Source organism: Pteropus vampyrus, unplaced genomic scaffold, assembly GCF_000151845.1.
Source record: "Pteropus vampyrus isolate Shadow unplaced genomic scaffold, Pvam_2.0 Scaffold91, whole genome shotgun sequence".
NCBI classification, from domain to species: domain Eukaryota; kingdom Metazoa; phylum Chordata; class Mammalia; order Chiroptera; family Pteropodidae; genus Pteropus; species Pteropus vampyrus.
The window spans coordinates 4,541,634-4,558,423 of NW_011888872.1; the positions used below are offsets into that span (position 1 = coordinate 4,541,634).

At 32.6% G+C, this 16,790-nt stretch overlaps 1 protein-coding gene across 3 annotated transcripts in view; it reads left to right on the forward strand.

Annotated features, from left to right (window-relative positions):
- Positions 1 to 16,790, forward strand: part of PNPT1 (polyribonucleotide nucleotidyltransferase 1) — a 37,140-nt gene that overhangs the window by 14,480 nt on the left and 5,870 nt on the right. For all 3 annotated transcript variants that reach the window (XM_011363944.2, XM_011363945.2, XM_023532856.1), the window contains 15 exons: positions 96 to 282; positions 1,127 to 1,178; positions 1,554 to 1,611; positions 3,565 to 3,661; positions 4,125 to 4,227; positions 6,653 to 6,723; positions 7,964 to 8,000; positions 10,293 to 10,359; positions 10,444 to 10,533; positions 11,536 to 11,589; positions 14,974 to 15,080; positions 15,510 to 15,581; positions 15,669 to 15,732; positions 16,122 to 16,205; positions 16,523 to 16,606. In XM_011363944.2, coding sequence (XP_011362246.1) covers positions 96 to 282; positions 1,127 to 1,178; positions 1,554 to 1,611; positions 3,565 to 3,661; positions 4,125 to 4,227; positions 6,653 to 6,723; positions 7,964 to 8,000; positions 10,293 to 10,359; positions 10,444 to 10,533; positions 11,536 to 11,589; positions 14,974 to 15,080; positions 15,510 to 15,581; positions 15,669 to 15,732; positions 16,122 to 16,205; positions 16,523 to 16,606 — 1,227 coding nt within the window. The remainder of the gene's footprint in view (positions 1 to 95; positions 283 to 1,126; positions 1,179 to 1,553; positions 1,612 to 3,564; positions 3,662 to 4,124; positions 4,228 to 6,652; positions 6,724 to 7,963; positions 8,001 to 10,292; positions 10,360 to 10,443; positions 10,534 to 11,535; positions 11,590 to 14,973; positions 15,081 to 15,509; positions 15,582 to 15,668; positions 15,733 to 16,121; positions 16,206 to 16,522; positions 16,607 to 16,790) is intronic.

Sequence of the window (16,790 nt, forward strand, 5' to 3'; positions counted from 1 at the left end):
ATTGATTTGTAGAATTTATGTCATGTCATGTTATTTGAAAATGCTATATTGGTGAAATGTTCAATAGCAATCTTTTTTTTTTTTTCTTTAAATAGTCATGTTGGAAGCCTCTGCAGAGAACATTTTACAGCAGGACTTTTGCCATGCTATCAAAGTGGGAGTAAAATATACACAACAAATAATTCAGGGCATCCAGCAGTTGGTAAAAGAAATTGGTGTTACCAAGAGGACACCTCAGAAGTTATTTATCCCTTCGTCAGAGATTGTGAAACACACGCATAAGTAAGAACAAAAGAAACTATGAAATTGTCACCAGATGTAATTTCCTCTCAGAAAAAAGCTTCCCATGGAAGCCCTATTCATGCATTACTTCTTAAATAGCACCCTTCTATTTTAAGGGTCATTACCATAAATACCAGTCTAATGTTTTAAAAAGGATAAACCCAAATACCTCTTCAGTAACCTAGATTTGAATCTCAAAAGAAAGAGGGAATGAGTTTATTTGTCAAGATTCAAATAATCGGCATTACCTCTCTATGTCAAGAAAAAGAGAATAAAGCAGAAGATATTTGAATATCTAAGGAAACCGCTGTGGTTCTCAAAATCAGGTATAAACACCTCTGTATGCCCAGTACTTACAACAATGCCTGCACATAGGCAGGCACTCAGTATATATGAATGAATCACCAGAAAATTATTTCATTTTATTTTAAATTGAATAAGTAAATATTTCTCTTAGTATCAGTCTCACAGCTATTGGTCAGATTAAACTGTTATATAAACTGTTCCCAACAAGAGTTACCTGAAATAACAGCTAGAATAGAAAGAACAGCAAAAAAGTGGTTAAGAGAAAGTATAAGAAAAATCTAAGATGAAAGAAATTGAATGATTAAAGAAGTACCATTGTGAGTGATTCCCCCTGACAAGGAGAAAGAAATTTGTGTTCTGTATCGTATTATAAACAGTAAACAGATTAGCATTGTTAAAGGGCAATAAATATATTTTTTTAATGCTTCGTGAAATGTTTATTAATTATTTTAGCTTTTAAGTATTTTAGTTTTGTTTGTAATAGACACTGCTTCATGTTTCCAAATATTATGCTGATATTTATCTTGTCTTAAAATAGACTCGCCATGGAAAGACTCTACGCAGTGTTTACAAATTATGAACATGATAAAGTAGGTATATCTGGATATTGTCTTAAATAATTGTTCTGGGAAATCTTTTTTGTCATATCTCACATAAATTGTTTATGAATGTTAGCCCTATTTTTATGAGAAATCTCTAAACAGAAAACTATAGAAAAGCCTAGCTGTTTGCTTCTCCATTCTCCTTTTGTTGATTAGTATAAGTTTTAGGGACTTGTGTAAATATATTTGAATGAATTCATAAACAGGTAGTATTTCTTATAAATCAGTAACCAGTTCTAATCTATTAGAGAACACTACCCATTAGAGAAACCTGAGTACTATTATAATGTGTTAATTGTAAAATAATTTAAAAATAGAAATGTTAAATGTTGGCATCTAAACTGAACCTCAACTTTCTTTCAGATTTCCAGAGATGAAGCTGTTAATAAGATAAGATTAGATACAGAGGAACAACTAAAAGGTATTTTTTTTTAATTAAAAAAATATTTTAAACAATAGACTTAAAAGTTTTTGGATGTATGAGACCTTGAAATCAGTTATTCTCATTGCTCTTCATTTTTATCTTCAGTAAACTTGTGATAATAATATATCCCAAGGTTACTGTTAAATTAATGTCTATGAATGTGGTCAGTAGTGCACCTCATACAGAGTGGGTGCCAGTAAATGTTGAATGTGAAATGGTCCTGATCTTTTCTGGATTAGATTCTTATACTCTAAGAGGGATCCTTGTTACCTGTCATCTGAAGCCTCGGAAGATGGTCTTTAAAATTCTTTAGTTCTTAATCTGTGAAATTGCAATACTAATAATATTCAGTTTATGGGGATTAAATGAATAAATAATTTACATCTTGCCTGGCATATAGCAGGTGTTCAATAAATGTTAATTGGTGCTATTATTTCATGTGGAATTGTGAAATTTAAATTTTAGATAATTTAGCTCTCTAGAAATTATTAAGCAAGGATTTTATTATAGATACCAATCACACTAACAATGTGTACCAAACATGACTTATAGTTCTTGTTAATTTTTCTACTAACAGACATATAACCTCTCACCTAATTATTTTAAGATAAAAATTCTGCTGTTAGCATTGATAGTAAGGCCATTACCTGTAACTGCCATTGAAAAAGTTTGCTGTTACTATATTTTCATCCTATTAAGAATGAGAAGTTGTATAACATCTATTTAAAAAGAAAAGTGATTTTGTGTTTATATTATACATAATATCTTCATGACTCTGGGTTCATAGGATCATATTTTAAATGTCTTATTATTTCCTCTCCAAATGCAATCTAGTTAAAACATAAAAGTTCATATTAAAGTATAATATTTAAAATTATTCTTGCCTGATGAAGATACAATACTTAATATATCTTTCTGTGGCCATTTCTTATGTTCTGATTACTTTAAAGTTATATTTAATAAATCAAATGCTTGAGAGAACACTGCTTAAAACTTGGCATAAATCAACTGATAAGGTAAAGTGGCTTAACATTTACAAGCATAAGCCTAGGCAGACAAATCTGTATTCAGATCACAGCTGTGTCAGTTACTACCTGTGTGATCTCAGGGAATTTTCTCCATCTCCATTAGGCCTGTTTTTTCTTCTGTAGAATGGGGATAACAATAGAATTTACTTTGTAAGTTATTATAAAGATTAAAGACATATAAAAAACACACATAAAGTATTGGGTTCATGAAAGAACTTGACAAATGTTAATTAAAAAACTCTGTAGGTTAGGGGTGGCTCCATAGTGTAGTGGTTAGCAAGTCTGCTTTACACGCAGAAGGTCCTGGGTTGGCACCCCAGGTGGAGCCATGGACCATACCCCAGTGTGCTGGGCCTGGGGCACTGGGCCCCTGGGGCGGGCCTTGTGTGCGTGGGAGGAGACACCCTGCCTTCAAAGATCCAGTTCTTAAGGGGAGACGCAACATCAGTAGGTCAGGGGTAAAAGTGAGGAGGTGCGGGAATTAAAGGGGGGCGGGGGAAACGTAGTTAGGGATATGCAATACGTAAAGAAAATTATTCCTTTATTTGCAGATTAAGATAAAAGTTCCTCAGGCAAAACAGTGGTGACTACTCTTAAAAGTGTCAGACCTTTTCATACATAATACAGTTGGCTGGATTTGTCAGGTAACAATGCAATAGAGAGCTGATTTCAAAGCACTGTTCTTTCTGGTAGAAAGCAAACTAAGTTCCCAATAACAGTACATTTAAGGTATAATACTTGTTGTATTTCTTCTACTTGAGAACATTTGATTTATCTGCTTTGTTTGCCTGAGAAGTACATGTGCAGAGTGAACTCCCTTAGTTTAACTCCGTAGTTAATTGATTTGAGACTGTGAATTTAAGAGAAATCCTACCTTCCAAAAAAAAGAAAACCTTTGTTTTGGTTTGTTTTCCTTCTATAGAAAAATTTCCAGAAGTTGAGTCATATGAAATAATAGAGTCCTTCAATGTTGTTGCAAAGGAGGTTTTTAGAAGTATTATTTTGAATGAATACAAAAGGTAAACATATCCTTTTTGATGGAATTCAAACAGGGACTCTCTCTGCAAGTTGCCTTGAAAGTGGCTAACTTTCTCAAAGAAAGAAACTTTTTTTTTTAAGTTAACAAGAAAGAACTACAATATTTATTTTATAAATGAGTACCTTTTGAAGAGTGTGTGGATTTTGTGGATGTGGCTGACTGTCTCTCTGTGGGCCTGGTATATCGAGCAGTGCTTCACAGCCCTGACTGCTCATAAGAATAACTTACAGAGCTTTTTAACAATATATGTGTATGGGTCACAACCCCTAAGATTCTGATTCAGAGACTGGTCTTAGGGTGGGGCCAGGTAAAGTTTTTAAAGTTCTAAGGTAATTATGATGTGTATCTGGGCTTGAGAATTTCCTGGTAGGGATAAAAAGATAATATGTGATTTTTCTCATTTCCAACACTGCTTTACACGCTTATTTCCTTTATTACTATAGGTGCGATGGTCGAGATTTGACTTCACTTAGGAATATAAATTGTGAGGTAGATATGTTGAAAATTCTTCATGGATCAGCATTATTTCAAAGGGGACAAACGCAGGTAATATATATATAAAAAGCTACATTTGCTGATTCAGGATTGCTTAAGTAGATCTAATAGAAATACATTATGTAGATGCTATAGGTTTTTATCTTATGGAATGTATTGTCCAGATTAGCATCTGATTTTTTAAAAACATTTTGAAAAGCTTTTTTGAGGTACACAAAATTTAGTCATTCATATACCTTAGTTTATGGCATATTGTTGTTCTTGGTCTCTTCAAGACTCTCATTTGTTTTCTCCATTTAGCCTGTAGAGGCACCCATTCTCTTATAGTTAACATATATGTGTATTTCTTGTCTTGCGTATGGTGTTATGCTTTATACCTCTTATATTAATCACTCCTTAATTCTGCCAATCTAATAAATACAAAGTGGCATGTCATTGTTTCCATTTGTATTGCTCTCATTATGAGTGAAGCTAAGCATCATTATATAATAGCCAGTCAATAAAGTCACTGGGTACACCATGCCCTGTGGGGCCGCACACCTCTAGAGTCTAGAGCACTGTTTTCACATAGTATCCCTAGAGCTGAGCAAAGTGGTGGCACTGGTTCAGGTTTGCTCTTTTGTGAATTAAGTGTTTATATCCTTTGGCCAATGTTTTTTCATTTTTCAATATGGTTTACTCTCTATTTCCTGCTATTTTTCAGTGACTTGTTATATATTTAAATGTTAATCCTTTACAATAACCAGAATGTGTATATATCATATCATCTCCCTCTTTCTCATATGCCTTTTAACTTTGCTTGTGGTACCCTACTATATGTCTAGAAGAAACATAAAATCATTCATTTAAATGTAATTAATCTTTCCCTCTTTTACTTTTGTGGTTTGTGTTTTTAAAGTCTGATTTAAGAAATCCTTCCTTACCCCAAAGTCACAAAAATAAGCACCTACTTTTTCTATTAACATTCTAGTTTTAGCTATCAAATTTAGACCACTAATCTCTTAGAATTTATTCCTATACATGGTCTGAGGTGAAAACCTCCAGAGTGAGCCAGTTTTACAACACTATTTCTAAAATTCACTTTTCCCTTTGAATATAAGGTGGCATTGCAAATCAAAGTTTATAAATACATTTTTACTTCCCTTCAATCTGATGAGACTTCCTTTAGTATTGTCTTATAGGTCTTCTGATAACAAATTCTTACTTTTCATTTATCTGAAATGTCTTTATTTTGCTTTTCTGTACAAAGAATCTTTTTGCTAGATAAAGATTCTGGGTTTCTATTTTTTTCTTTTACCATTTATAAATATTCCACTGTTTTTTTCCTCCATTTTCTGAAAAGTCAAGACTCATTCAAATCATTGTTCCTTGTAATATTTATTATTTTCTTCTGGGTGCTTTCAAGATTTTGTCTTTGGTTTTCAGCAGTATGAAAAGTGTAGTTTTCTTTGTATTTAACCTGCTAAGAGTTTCATGAGCTTGACTTGTAAATTTGTCTTTCATTTAACTTGAAAATTTCAGCCACAACTTCTTCGAATATTGTTTGTACCTCATTCTCTCTTCTTCTGGGATTGCATGCATATATTTAGTCCTCTTGATACTGTCCCACAGGTCCCTGAGACTATGTTCCCCCCACCGCATCCCCCTGTTCTTTAGATTGGCAATTTCTATTAATCTGTCTTCATGTTCACTGACTCCTATCACCTCCTTTTGTTATGAGATAATATATTTTCTAGTTCTAGAATTTCCATTTGTTCTTTTTTTTTTATCTCTTTGGGTATAATAACTTTTGAAAGTCCTTAATAGCTATTGAAAGTCTGTTAATCCAACATCTGAATTAGCTCAGAGTCGGTCTTTAGTCATTGTCTTTTGTTCTTGAGAATAGGCCCTGTTTCCTCTTTTTTTTTTTCGTAGATTGTATCCTGGACATTTTGAATGATATGTAGAGTCTCTGGATTATGTTATGTCTCTTCAAAGACTGATTTTTTTTTTTAAAAACAGTTTTATTGGCTAAGCCTGTTGTGCAGTGCTGGTCACACAGCTATTCCTGTTTCTCCTGCATGTAATTTGTTTACATGTTAATGCCATTTATTCCTATGCAAGCCTCTGTTTTCAGTTTTGAATATAATTTCACTTTTTGATGACAGTAATAGCTCAGTAAACTTCAAAATTGCAGTTAATGAAATTATTTTATGATAACATTAATGAGGCTTTCTTTATGGTCAGGTTTTATATTCCTTCCTCTTCCTGTCCTCTTCCCCTAGCACTCCATGTACAGTGCTTTACATATGTAGTCTTTGTGATGTTACACCTTTGGATTATTAACAAATGTTTACTCTAGTAAATACCATGGCAAGCTTTGTATAGATTGTATTTATCCCATGTCTCTAAGAGCTAATTAGGTTCTTTAAATATGTTTCATTTTTATATTTGTTGTTAGTAAATTAAAGCATAAAGAATTTTGTTTTTTCTTTAGGTTTTTTGTACTGTTACATTTGATTCACTAGAATCCAGTATTAAGTCGGACCGAATTATAACAGCTATAAAGTAAGTTGATACTGTCCCACAGGTCCCTGAGACTATGTTCCTCCCACCGCATCCCCCTGTTCTTTAGATGGTTATGATGTTCTACTATATAATTGAAGCTCATGTGATATATTATTATGCATTACTTTTAAAAACCTATATCTCTGTACTTTTTTCTGTTTATATAATAGTAATTTCAAGGGAATTTTTGTGCTATATTGTAACTCATTGGTTCAAACGAATACTGGTAAAGAATTTAATTCTTTAATATGGGTACATTTAGTTTATTCTCTGTCTCTAGAACCATTCCTTAGGGCAGATTTTCTGGGCAATCTTGAATGGATAGGTTTTTCTATTATAAAGAAGAGAGCAAATAAGTAAGAAGGAGTCCCAGCTGCTGAAAAGGCTGTTAATATATGAATAAACCTTATCTAATCCTAAGGCACATTTGAATTTGTGTTCAAAAGTACTTGGTTCTCCTCCTCTGTTCCTAAAAAGTTAGCAGTAAAACCATTTTGATCAATTTTATATGATAAGAATCTATATTACAGTCCCCACCAGCATTACTGCATCAGAGTCCTAGGACTCACAGCCACATAGCTCTTTCTTTCCTCAGTGCCTAACAGAGTTGCTTCCCTTTCCCTGGTTAAGGGTTTTGGAAGACCACGGGGCTCTGCCTCACTGAGAGGTACCTTTTGCAATCCAACCCAAAGGGGGCACTATTTATGCTAAGACCCTGTATATGCCTGTCTTTTCCTTGGTTAAAGATAAACCTGATTTCCTGCTTCCACGAATTGTTTTTTCTCATCCTTATTTTCCCCCATTCTAGATACAGTCACAACAGTTCTCTTTTCAACCTTAAAATGATGCTTGTCAGATCTTCTAATTGCTCTCAGCTATATCATTTTAGTTACTGATTTTCATTTCACATGTTGACTGGGAGAAAGATCATAACTCTGAGATTTAACTAATGTGTTTATAACATTTAGGGTTCTTTCAATAGTTAATGCTTAAAAATATGTATCTACTATCTTAGTATTCAGATCTGGATATTTCAGTGCTTATAATTAAAGCAAATTTTTTTTCCTAAATCTGTGTAGAATTCATTTATAAGCCCCAGAAAAAAATACCATCTCTGACGTTCACTCTTCTAATTCTCCTCGTTTTCAGTTACAGACCAACTCCCTTTTTTAGTTGTTCGTTAAAATAAATTTGTTTGTAACTGCTATGATGTTTATAACATTATGCTTTTTGTTTGTAGTGGGATAAAAGATAAAAATTTCATGCTGCATTATGAGGTAAGGTGAATTTTTTCCCCAATATCTTGTTATGAAAAATTTCCAGGAAACAGTAAAGTTGAAAGAACTTTACAGTGAATGCCTGTATACCCACTACTTGGGTTCTAACATTAACATTTACTGTGCTAGTTTTATATATCTGTTAAGGAGGATATGGGAGCTGTTATTTTATTGCATACAGAAGAGATTTAGAGAGTTAAGTAGTAGCTTGCCAATCAACTTCCTGTCTGAGTCATACATAAAAGTATACATACATTAAAGTATAGTAGACAATATTGTTTTAGTGAAGGAAGAGTTGTACCTGTATATACCTTAAACTAATATAACCAATATAATAGTGTATACCAATTATACTTAAAAAAATTTTTTTTAATTAAAAAAAACTTTCAAATTTGCTTGAAGAAGAATTTGAAATCACTGGCGTTAGGCATGTCTTAAACACTTTCTATCCTCTCCCAGCTTTTTTATTATGTTTTTCCAGCACTTTCCACTGATGATATATGCTCAATTAAGTTTATTTTACATATTGTACTTTTATTATAGCTCATCGAATCTGTAATCCTTACAAGAATGGAAATTCTAAAATACTAAAGACCTTGTCTGTTCTCTGTTGCATTTTCTTGTGTAATCTAAAATGATGTTTGGCACATCTGGTGCCAAATAAATGTTTGTGGAACAAATGGCAAAAGAAAAAAGAAAAAAAAGAGTTGTACTTGTTCACATGTGTCAAACAAAAGTTAGGCTTTTCAAATACCTTACCTGGAAAATCACCTTTTCCTGTTAGTTCATTTAAATATTTATATTTTTATTTAAAGTACTTTATATATAATTGAGTTTGTGATTGACTTTATTCACAACTAATCATAAAGGACCAGATACAACATATAAAACTAATTTTAGTATTTAAAGCATACACGTTGGGAGGCTAGTGTAAAGTAGCAAGTCATTTCACCTTTGAGGGACTGTTGTTGGCTGCCCAGAATCGCATCTCAATTTTGGTGAACTTGCTATTATTAATAAAGAACATTTCATCTAATATATGCTAGAGAATATCCATAAACCTGATGATTCTAACAGGTCTTGAATCCCTTATAAATATCCTATTCTAGATATACCAGATGCTACAGAAGCACTTCCTGTGTCATGAGCTAAAGAGCACATGGCAATCTTTTTTAAAAGGGCAGCTGTGAAAAATGCTGCTCTAGCTGATATTGGGAAAAGAGGTGGGGGAGGGAGCAGGAGATAGATAAGGCCTGTTATTGTTATCTTCTCATTTTTTGAAAAAACCTTTTTATTATAAAATAAAATACAGATACTGAAAACCATATAAAATAAAGGATGGCTTACTGAGTTTTTATAAGGCAGACACCCACATAACTACCACCTAAGTTAGAGAATAGAATGTTGCCATTCACCCATTCACCCTGGAAGCCACTCCATGTTTTTCATCCCAATCTCAACACCCTTCTTCCTCTAAAAGTAACTATTCTCCTAAGTTTTATAATCACTTCTTTCTTTGTGTTTCTAGTGTACATTACTAGATACTATAGTCTAGTCTTGTCCATTTTTAAAAATTTGATATTTCTTTAGGTCTCTTTTAATCCATAGATTTCTCCATTACATTCTTTTCCTTATAATCTGTCTGTTAAAGAGTTCCCCCACAGTCTAGGTGGTGCTGATTGCACATTCTGATATTCTTCTGTCCTATCTCCTGCAAATCGACTGCAAGATCCAGAGGCTTGATCAGATTCATGTTTCATTACTCCTTAAAAATATTTTGTTAAAGAAACTGGAATTCCAGATTTTTATGGGAAATTTCTTAATTTTTTAAATGATCACAACTAATTTATATCCCTTTAAGTTAACATATTGGTCAAATAAAAGTTTGCAACCTCTGGCTAAAGTAAAACTTTTTGGAAAAGATCTCTATTTCCTCAATGTGCATTTTTAAAAAATATATATGTATTTGTACTTATTACAAAAATATATCATTATTAACAATTTAAACATTATAGAAATTTATGATGTGAATCCCCAAAACCATCCACTTTCCACCCTGATTCACATACACACTAGAAGTACCTAATTTTAGTAATTTGGTATATGTTTTAGATATATATGTTTCATATATATACAGACATTTTCTGTATATATATGAATGTACTATTTTTTTTAACAAAAATGGAATTTTGCAGTATTGTAACTTGTTTTATTATTTTGGTACTATATCTTGGATATCTTTCCATGTCAGTTGTATATGTATGTGGTTTTTTTGTTTGTTTGTTTTTAAAGTTTCCTCCTTATGCAACAAACGAAATTGGCAAAGTCACTGGTATAAACAGAAGAGAACTTGGGCATGGTGAGTACAAATCTGTAAACTTATATGGTATCCTTACAGGGACTTAGTACATTTTTTTGCTTATTATTTGTTACTCTCATTTAGGTGCTCTTGCTGAGAAAGCTTTGTATCCTGTTATTCCCAAAGATTTTCCTTTCACCATAAGAGTCACATCTGAAGTCCTGGAGTCAAATGGTATGGTATTGAAATATATTTTTCCTAGTCAAAGAGACCAAACTCCTTATTATATTCTTAATTTTTCATGACAAATGTTACATTGCTTAATACTTCAGTACCCAAACCCACTGCAAGAGAAAAATGTGTTTAGTTAATTGTATTCTTGTCTGAATTTCTGTTCTTAGCTTGTTAGATGTTTTGAAAGCAATATAAAACAAATATTTCTCTTTATATATCTGTTATGAGATCCGGTTTGGGTTATTTTTTCTTTATTTTTACAAACAAACCACAGAGCAAGGTCAGCTTGACGAGAAGGGCCAAAATCAGGTGATCCATTAGGCAGGGAACACCTGTAAGGTATCACAAATAGAAGAAGACACCACAGAGAAAGGCTAGGTTAAAAGGTCAATTTGAAGTAAAAAAAAATCAGTCCAAAAGTCAAAGCAAGGTATGGTCATTAAAGGCAGGAAGGATACTGAGTTCTCAAAGATGTAGCAGACATTGATCAAATGGTCATAAGATATTTTTTAAAAAAGGAAAGAAACCCAAAGCATGCTCAAAATTTAAACTAGAGACTTTCTGTTCTCTACTGGGTGTGACTAGGCTATGGCTTATGGCCCAGTAAAAGAGCCAAAGTCCTGTATCTTAACTGCCTTCTGATTAAGCAACAAAAGAGGCATGCTGGTTCTTCTGGGAGGATTCTTAGAATTAGAATCTCTGGCACCGCTAGCTAATATAACTCTTGATAAGGGAAGTTCTCAATTCCTGTGCTGTCATTTGATAGACTGAATTTATTTCAGTTAATTTAAATTTAGTAGCCACATATAGCTAATAGGTACCATATTGGACTATGCAGCTTTATAGTTCTTGGTTTAGGAGAGCTTGCCTTAAGTGCTTTTAAAAAGGAAAGAATATTGAATTTTATATAACTGAATATTTTTAAGGAAATAACCAATACTAACAATTTTATACATTTTAATTTAAAAAGCAGTATACTATAAAGTATTTCTCTTTCTATAGGATCATCTTCTATGGCATCTGCATGTTGTGGAAGCCTAGCATTAATGGATGCAGGTAAAAGAATTTTGTCACAAAACTTCTAATGCTTTATATATACTCGGTTAGTATAAAATACAAGATTTCTTTAAAATTGCATTTTAGTAAGACTTGGATAAATCAGATTACAGATTACCAAACCAGGCCAGAAGCAAGATAGTTACAAAGTACAGCTTCAACTATATAGACATATGCTGGAATTCCTATTTTTGGCTAAAAGCTGTACACTGGAATTATTTAGTGCCTTGGTGACCTAGTCGATTCCATTGACCAAGGAAGTTTGGATTAGCAAGCAGAAGTAAAAAGACTGATAAGAGAAAACAACCATGTAATCTTCCAGTTGATTTATACAAGCCATAGGAAAAACAATGGAAGTGTACACAGAATTTTAGGAAGACTGCAAGTGGTTCAGTATAATCTCTGGGTTTGAAACACCAACAGGGAAAGAGTAAGCATGTTAAGAGGCTATGAAAACAATTCTTGCCAAATAGTCATCATCAATGATGCTATTCATGAAGAAAAAGGAACCTAGAGACACTCAAGAGGCCACACAAGGAGTTCCCTATAAGTTTGTACATTTACAGTACAGGTATATAAGATAGGAGGACAACATAACTAAGGATAAAATGAAAGCATGATGTGAATATATAACATTATCTAGTAAGATTAAAACTTAAGCCAAAGCAAAAAAAGCTAAAGCTAAAGATACTTTTCTAGTTGTGTTCAGTGGAAGGGAAACATAATCTGATATTCAAGGTAACTAGTAAAATACTACTCCTATTTTTACTTTCATGCACTCATTCAACAAATCTTTACTTCTGTGCTAAGCGCTTGGGACACAAAACAAAGTCTTTGTCCTAATGGAGCTTGTATTCATCAGTCTTCCAATCTCAGAATGGAAAACAGAATAAATCCTAAAAAAGATAAACTGTACAATATGGATGAAGAACTAGGGTGAAGGTAATTGGCTTTATAGAGACAGCTATATTTCATCTGGTTTTAAAGGCTGAATAGTTGTTGACCAGGCATATTAAAAGTGGGGCCTGTATTTCATGTGAAAGAAACAGCATGTGCAAAATTATGAAACAGTATAGTGTGTTTCTGAAATGTATTGGAAAGAAGTAATGAAGTAATAAACTGAGACCAGATTTTAAAGGAAATACTTAAAGCCAGTATTTCCCAATTTAGTGTTCCCAGGATGTTTTATATGCCAAGAAAAAAATTATTCTGTTCTAAAGTACATTTGAGCAGGGTGAAGCAGTTTTATTTAACATGGGTTAAACACATCTTAATATGCTAATGTGAATTCTGATTCTCTAGAAACAGGATGCACTGTTTCCCAGACGTTTTTGAAAATAGAGCATATATAAAAATTTCCTGTCTCGGAAGCTAAGCAGTGTCAGGCCTGGTTAGTACTTGGATGGGACACCACCTAAGAAGACCAGGTGCTGTAGGCATAAAAAATAAAAAAATAAGGGACTATAAGCCGACAAGGTCCTTGCAATCTGTGAGGTCAGCCAAGGGTTGATATATATATATAAAATAAAAAATAAAAATTTCGTGAAAGCAGATAATGGGGGACTTGAAGGATTTTATGTAGAGGAGTGGCATGATTTGAATCTTTTTTTTCCCTTCCCAGTTTAGATGATAGCCTTAGGGGATGCAGGTGGAAGATAATAAGAGCTAGGAGGAGAAATAAAATCTGGGAAACCAGACAGGGAGACTTGTTGGCAGGGCAAGAAATAACAGTGACTTGGACTTACAGGAGTAACAATGGATATTTCAATATTTAGGGGAAAGGAGAACTTTCTAAAAACTTTTACAGACAAACTAATCAGATCTTTGTGACCTGATAAGATATAGGAAATGAAGAAAGAAATCTTGATTCTGGCATGAGTGTCAACCAAGATAGGGAATATAAGAGAAAAAAGATTTATTGTAGATGATTAAATTGAGTGTGTGTGTGTGTGCGTGTGTGTGTGTGCGCGCGCGCGCGCGCGCGCATGTGTAAATATATATATATTAAGTTGTTTTGCAGACATTTAGCTGGAGATATACAATACACACAGATTGGCTATACATCTCCACAGCTTAGCGAAAAGAACTAGGCAGGAGGGATAGATTTTTAAGTCATCACCATTATAAGTAATATTTAAAACCATGGGTATAAGTGAGATGCTTGGAGAAGCACACTCCCATTATACTAAATAAGTTCCAAGTGATCAAAATTTAAACTTTTTTTAAATGATAAAACATTGAAGACATCACAATCTTGAAAAGGAAAAACTTTTCTAAGCAAAATCCAAGAGCTATGATTACATATAACTTAAAATTCTATATGGGAAAAAAATCACGATAAAGTCAACAGATTAGAAAATTATTTCATATATTTTATTCACTTTAATCTACATTTATATTTAACAAAGACCTATCGCTATTGAAAGAGCTCTTGCGAATCTGTAAGAAAGAGACCAACAACTAAAGAAGGAAAATGGTTGAAGGCCATGAACAGGCAGTTCATAGAAAAAGAAACAGATGGTTATAAACATGAAAAAAAGGTTCAACCTCACTCATAAAAACAGAAATCAAATTAAAAATAATAAGCTACCATTTTTACCCTTTAGATAGGGAAAAGTCAAAAGATTTGACAAGAATTAACAAGAATGTAGAATAGCTGGCACCTTTATATACTGCTGATAAAGTATAAAATGCCATACTCTTTGGAAGTCAGTTTGACAGTAAAACAAAGGTAAATCCATATACCCTTTGACTCAGAAATCCCACTTCTATTGTGTGGCTTATAAACACATACCATGAGTAATATGCAGCCATTCAAGAGGAAGGTAGAGCTTTGCGTGGCATTATGTGTCTATATCCAAGATGTTATTAAGTGAAAAAAAGATGCAGAATAGTGAATCATTAAGTATGCTCTATCAGTAAAGAAAATAAAAGATTACACTTATATTTATACTTGTGCACAGAAATTTTCTGGGAGGATACACAAGAAAACCTGATAGTGGTTGTCATGGGAAGGTGGACGGAGGGGTTCAGACTAGAAGGATTTCACAAATACACAGTTACTTTTAAAAAGAAAAGAAAAAGAAGGCCCCAAAAGGCAAAGAAACTAATTAAGAGTTAAGTTTGCTATTATAGAGAGGTTTTTGCTGCACACAGTGATTACCTGTTAGCATTGTTGTAAGGGGCTTTTATTATATGTTTGAGAAGAAATATGAGTAGTCAGATGACTTATTAAGAACATTCCAGCTTAGTTTTGGTGGTTATCAATTTAGAACACTATCCACTTACATTAAAATAAATGTCAAAAGAATGATGAATACATATGTTAGGCTGCTGTAACACATTACACAGAAGTTTTTTTGTTTTTTTTTTCCTGAATTACAGGGGTTCCAATTTCATCGGCTGTTGCAGGTGTGGCAATAGGATTGGTCACCAAAAACAGTCTTGACAAGGATGAAATAGAAGATTATCGTTTGCTAACAGATATTCTGGCAAGTATATTAACAGTTTCAAATATTCAGTGGTGAAGATTATACATACTTTACAAGCATCCTAATCTTAGAAGAATGCTAGGACTCAAAGAATAGAGGTCTTTGTTCTTACTTTCCTCCTCTGCACATTTGCCTTAGATTTTATAGGATGTGAATTAAAAAATATATATTACAATGTAAGTATCCATAATATAGTTCACTTTAGGATGGTCATAAATTAATCCTTATGCATTTATTGGGGAAAACACGATCTAAAACTAGTGATTTTCTGGTAAAATATTTGTAAATTAAAAGCCACAAATTGGAAGCAGTTACTGTAGGAGACACAGTTTACTGCTAAAGCTTTTTTTTTTAAATTTCTCTACACTGATGATGGGTGAATTTTGTTTTTGTTTAAAATTATATCACAATTTCTTAAAATTTCTTAAGGGAATTGAAGATTACAATGGTGACATGGATTTCAAAATGGCCGGCACTAATAAGGGGATAACTGCATTACAGGTATTTTTAAGCCCTTTTTCTTTTTAAAAATAATATTTAATTATGTCATGAAGCAATTTATATAATTCTTTGGCTTTTATTTATTAGGCTGATATTAAATTACCTGGAATACCAGTAAAAATTGTAATGGAAGCCATTCAACAAGCCTCGGGTAAGCCAAGCCAGTGTGCCTCATTCTCTTTTCATCCTCTAGTTTGTTAATAGAACTATAATTTCCATTAGGCTTATTATAAAATAATGCTTTAGAAAATAAATTTTCATGTAACAACGTAGATCAAGAAGTATTACGTTATTAGGCACATGACTAATCACCAAAGTAAGAGAACTGTGAAAATTCCATTTTTACAAATTTAGTAACTCTAAAATGGAATTTATACAGAAGGAAATTCGAATAGAATTGTCAAGGTAATTGGGATGTGAAGAGCTTTGATTAAGCTAAAGAGTTTAGACTTAATGCCATAAAAACTAAGAATACTGCTATACCTGATCACATCTATTTTATGTAGTTATAACTTTTATTATGTTTTTAATCTCTTCTAGGGGCAAAGAAGGAGATATTACAGATTATGAACAAAACTATTTCAAAACCTCGAACATCTAGAAAAGAAAGTGGACCAGTTGTAGGTAATACATTAAAATTATTACTGATTTCAAGATAAAGTAAACATTAATATATGAAAGTATATTACTATTGTTAAATGTTTTTTTATCTCCATAAACAAAACAAAACTATTTAAATACTTTTATAGTTTTAATACTTTAAATTTGGGGAGATATTCTTGACAGAATTTTCAGTAATTTTAGTCAAATAAAAAACTTTTTCTATGTCAAACTGAAATATTTTTACATGTGTCTAGGCCAGAATAAAAATAAGAGACCAGGACATGTTTTAGGTTTATATATGTATTTGAATTATTTATATTTTTATCTGTACATTTCAGAAACTGTTCAGGTTCCATTATCAAAACGAGCAAAATTTGTTGGACCAGGTGGATATTACTTAAAAAAACTTCAGGCCGAAACAGGTAAGAGTTGTATGAAGCTTGGGTTTTTTAGATAAAGTTAGGAGGCCATGTAAGTTTGCCATGTCATCTCTATTGTGTTGCTCCAAAAATATATTTGATAAATAAGAGAAAGACCAAAAGAAAAGGATTTAACATTGACATCTCTTTACTGTAAATTTTCTGTATGCCTATTTATAAAATAGCA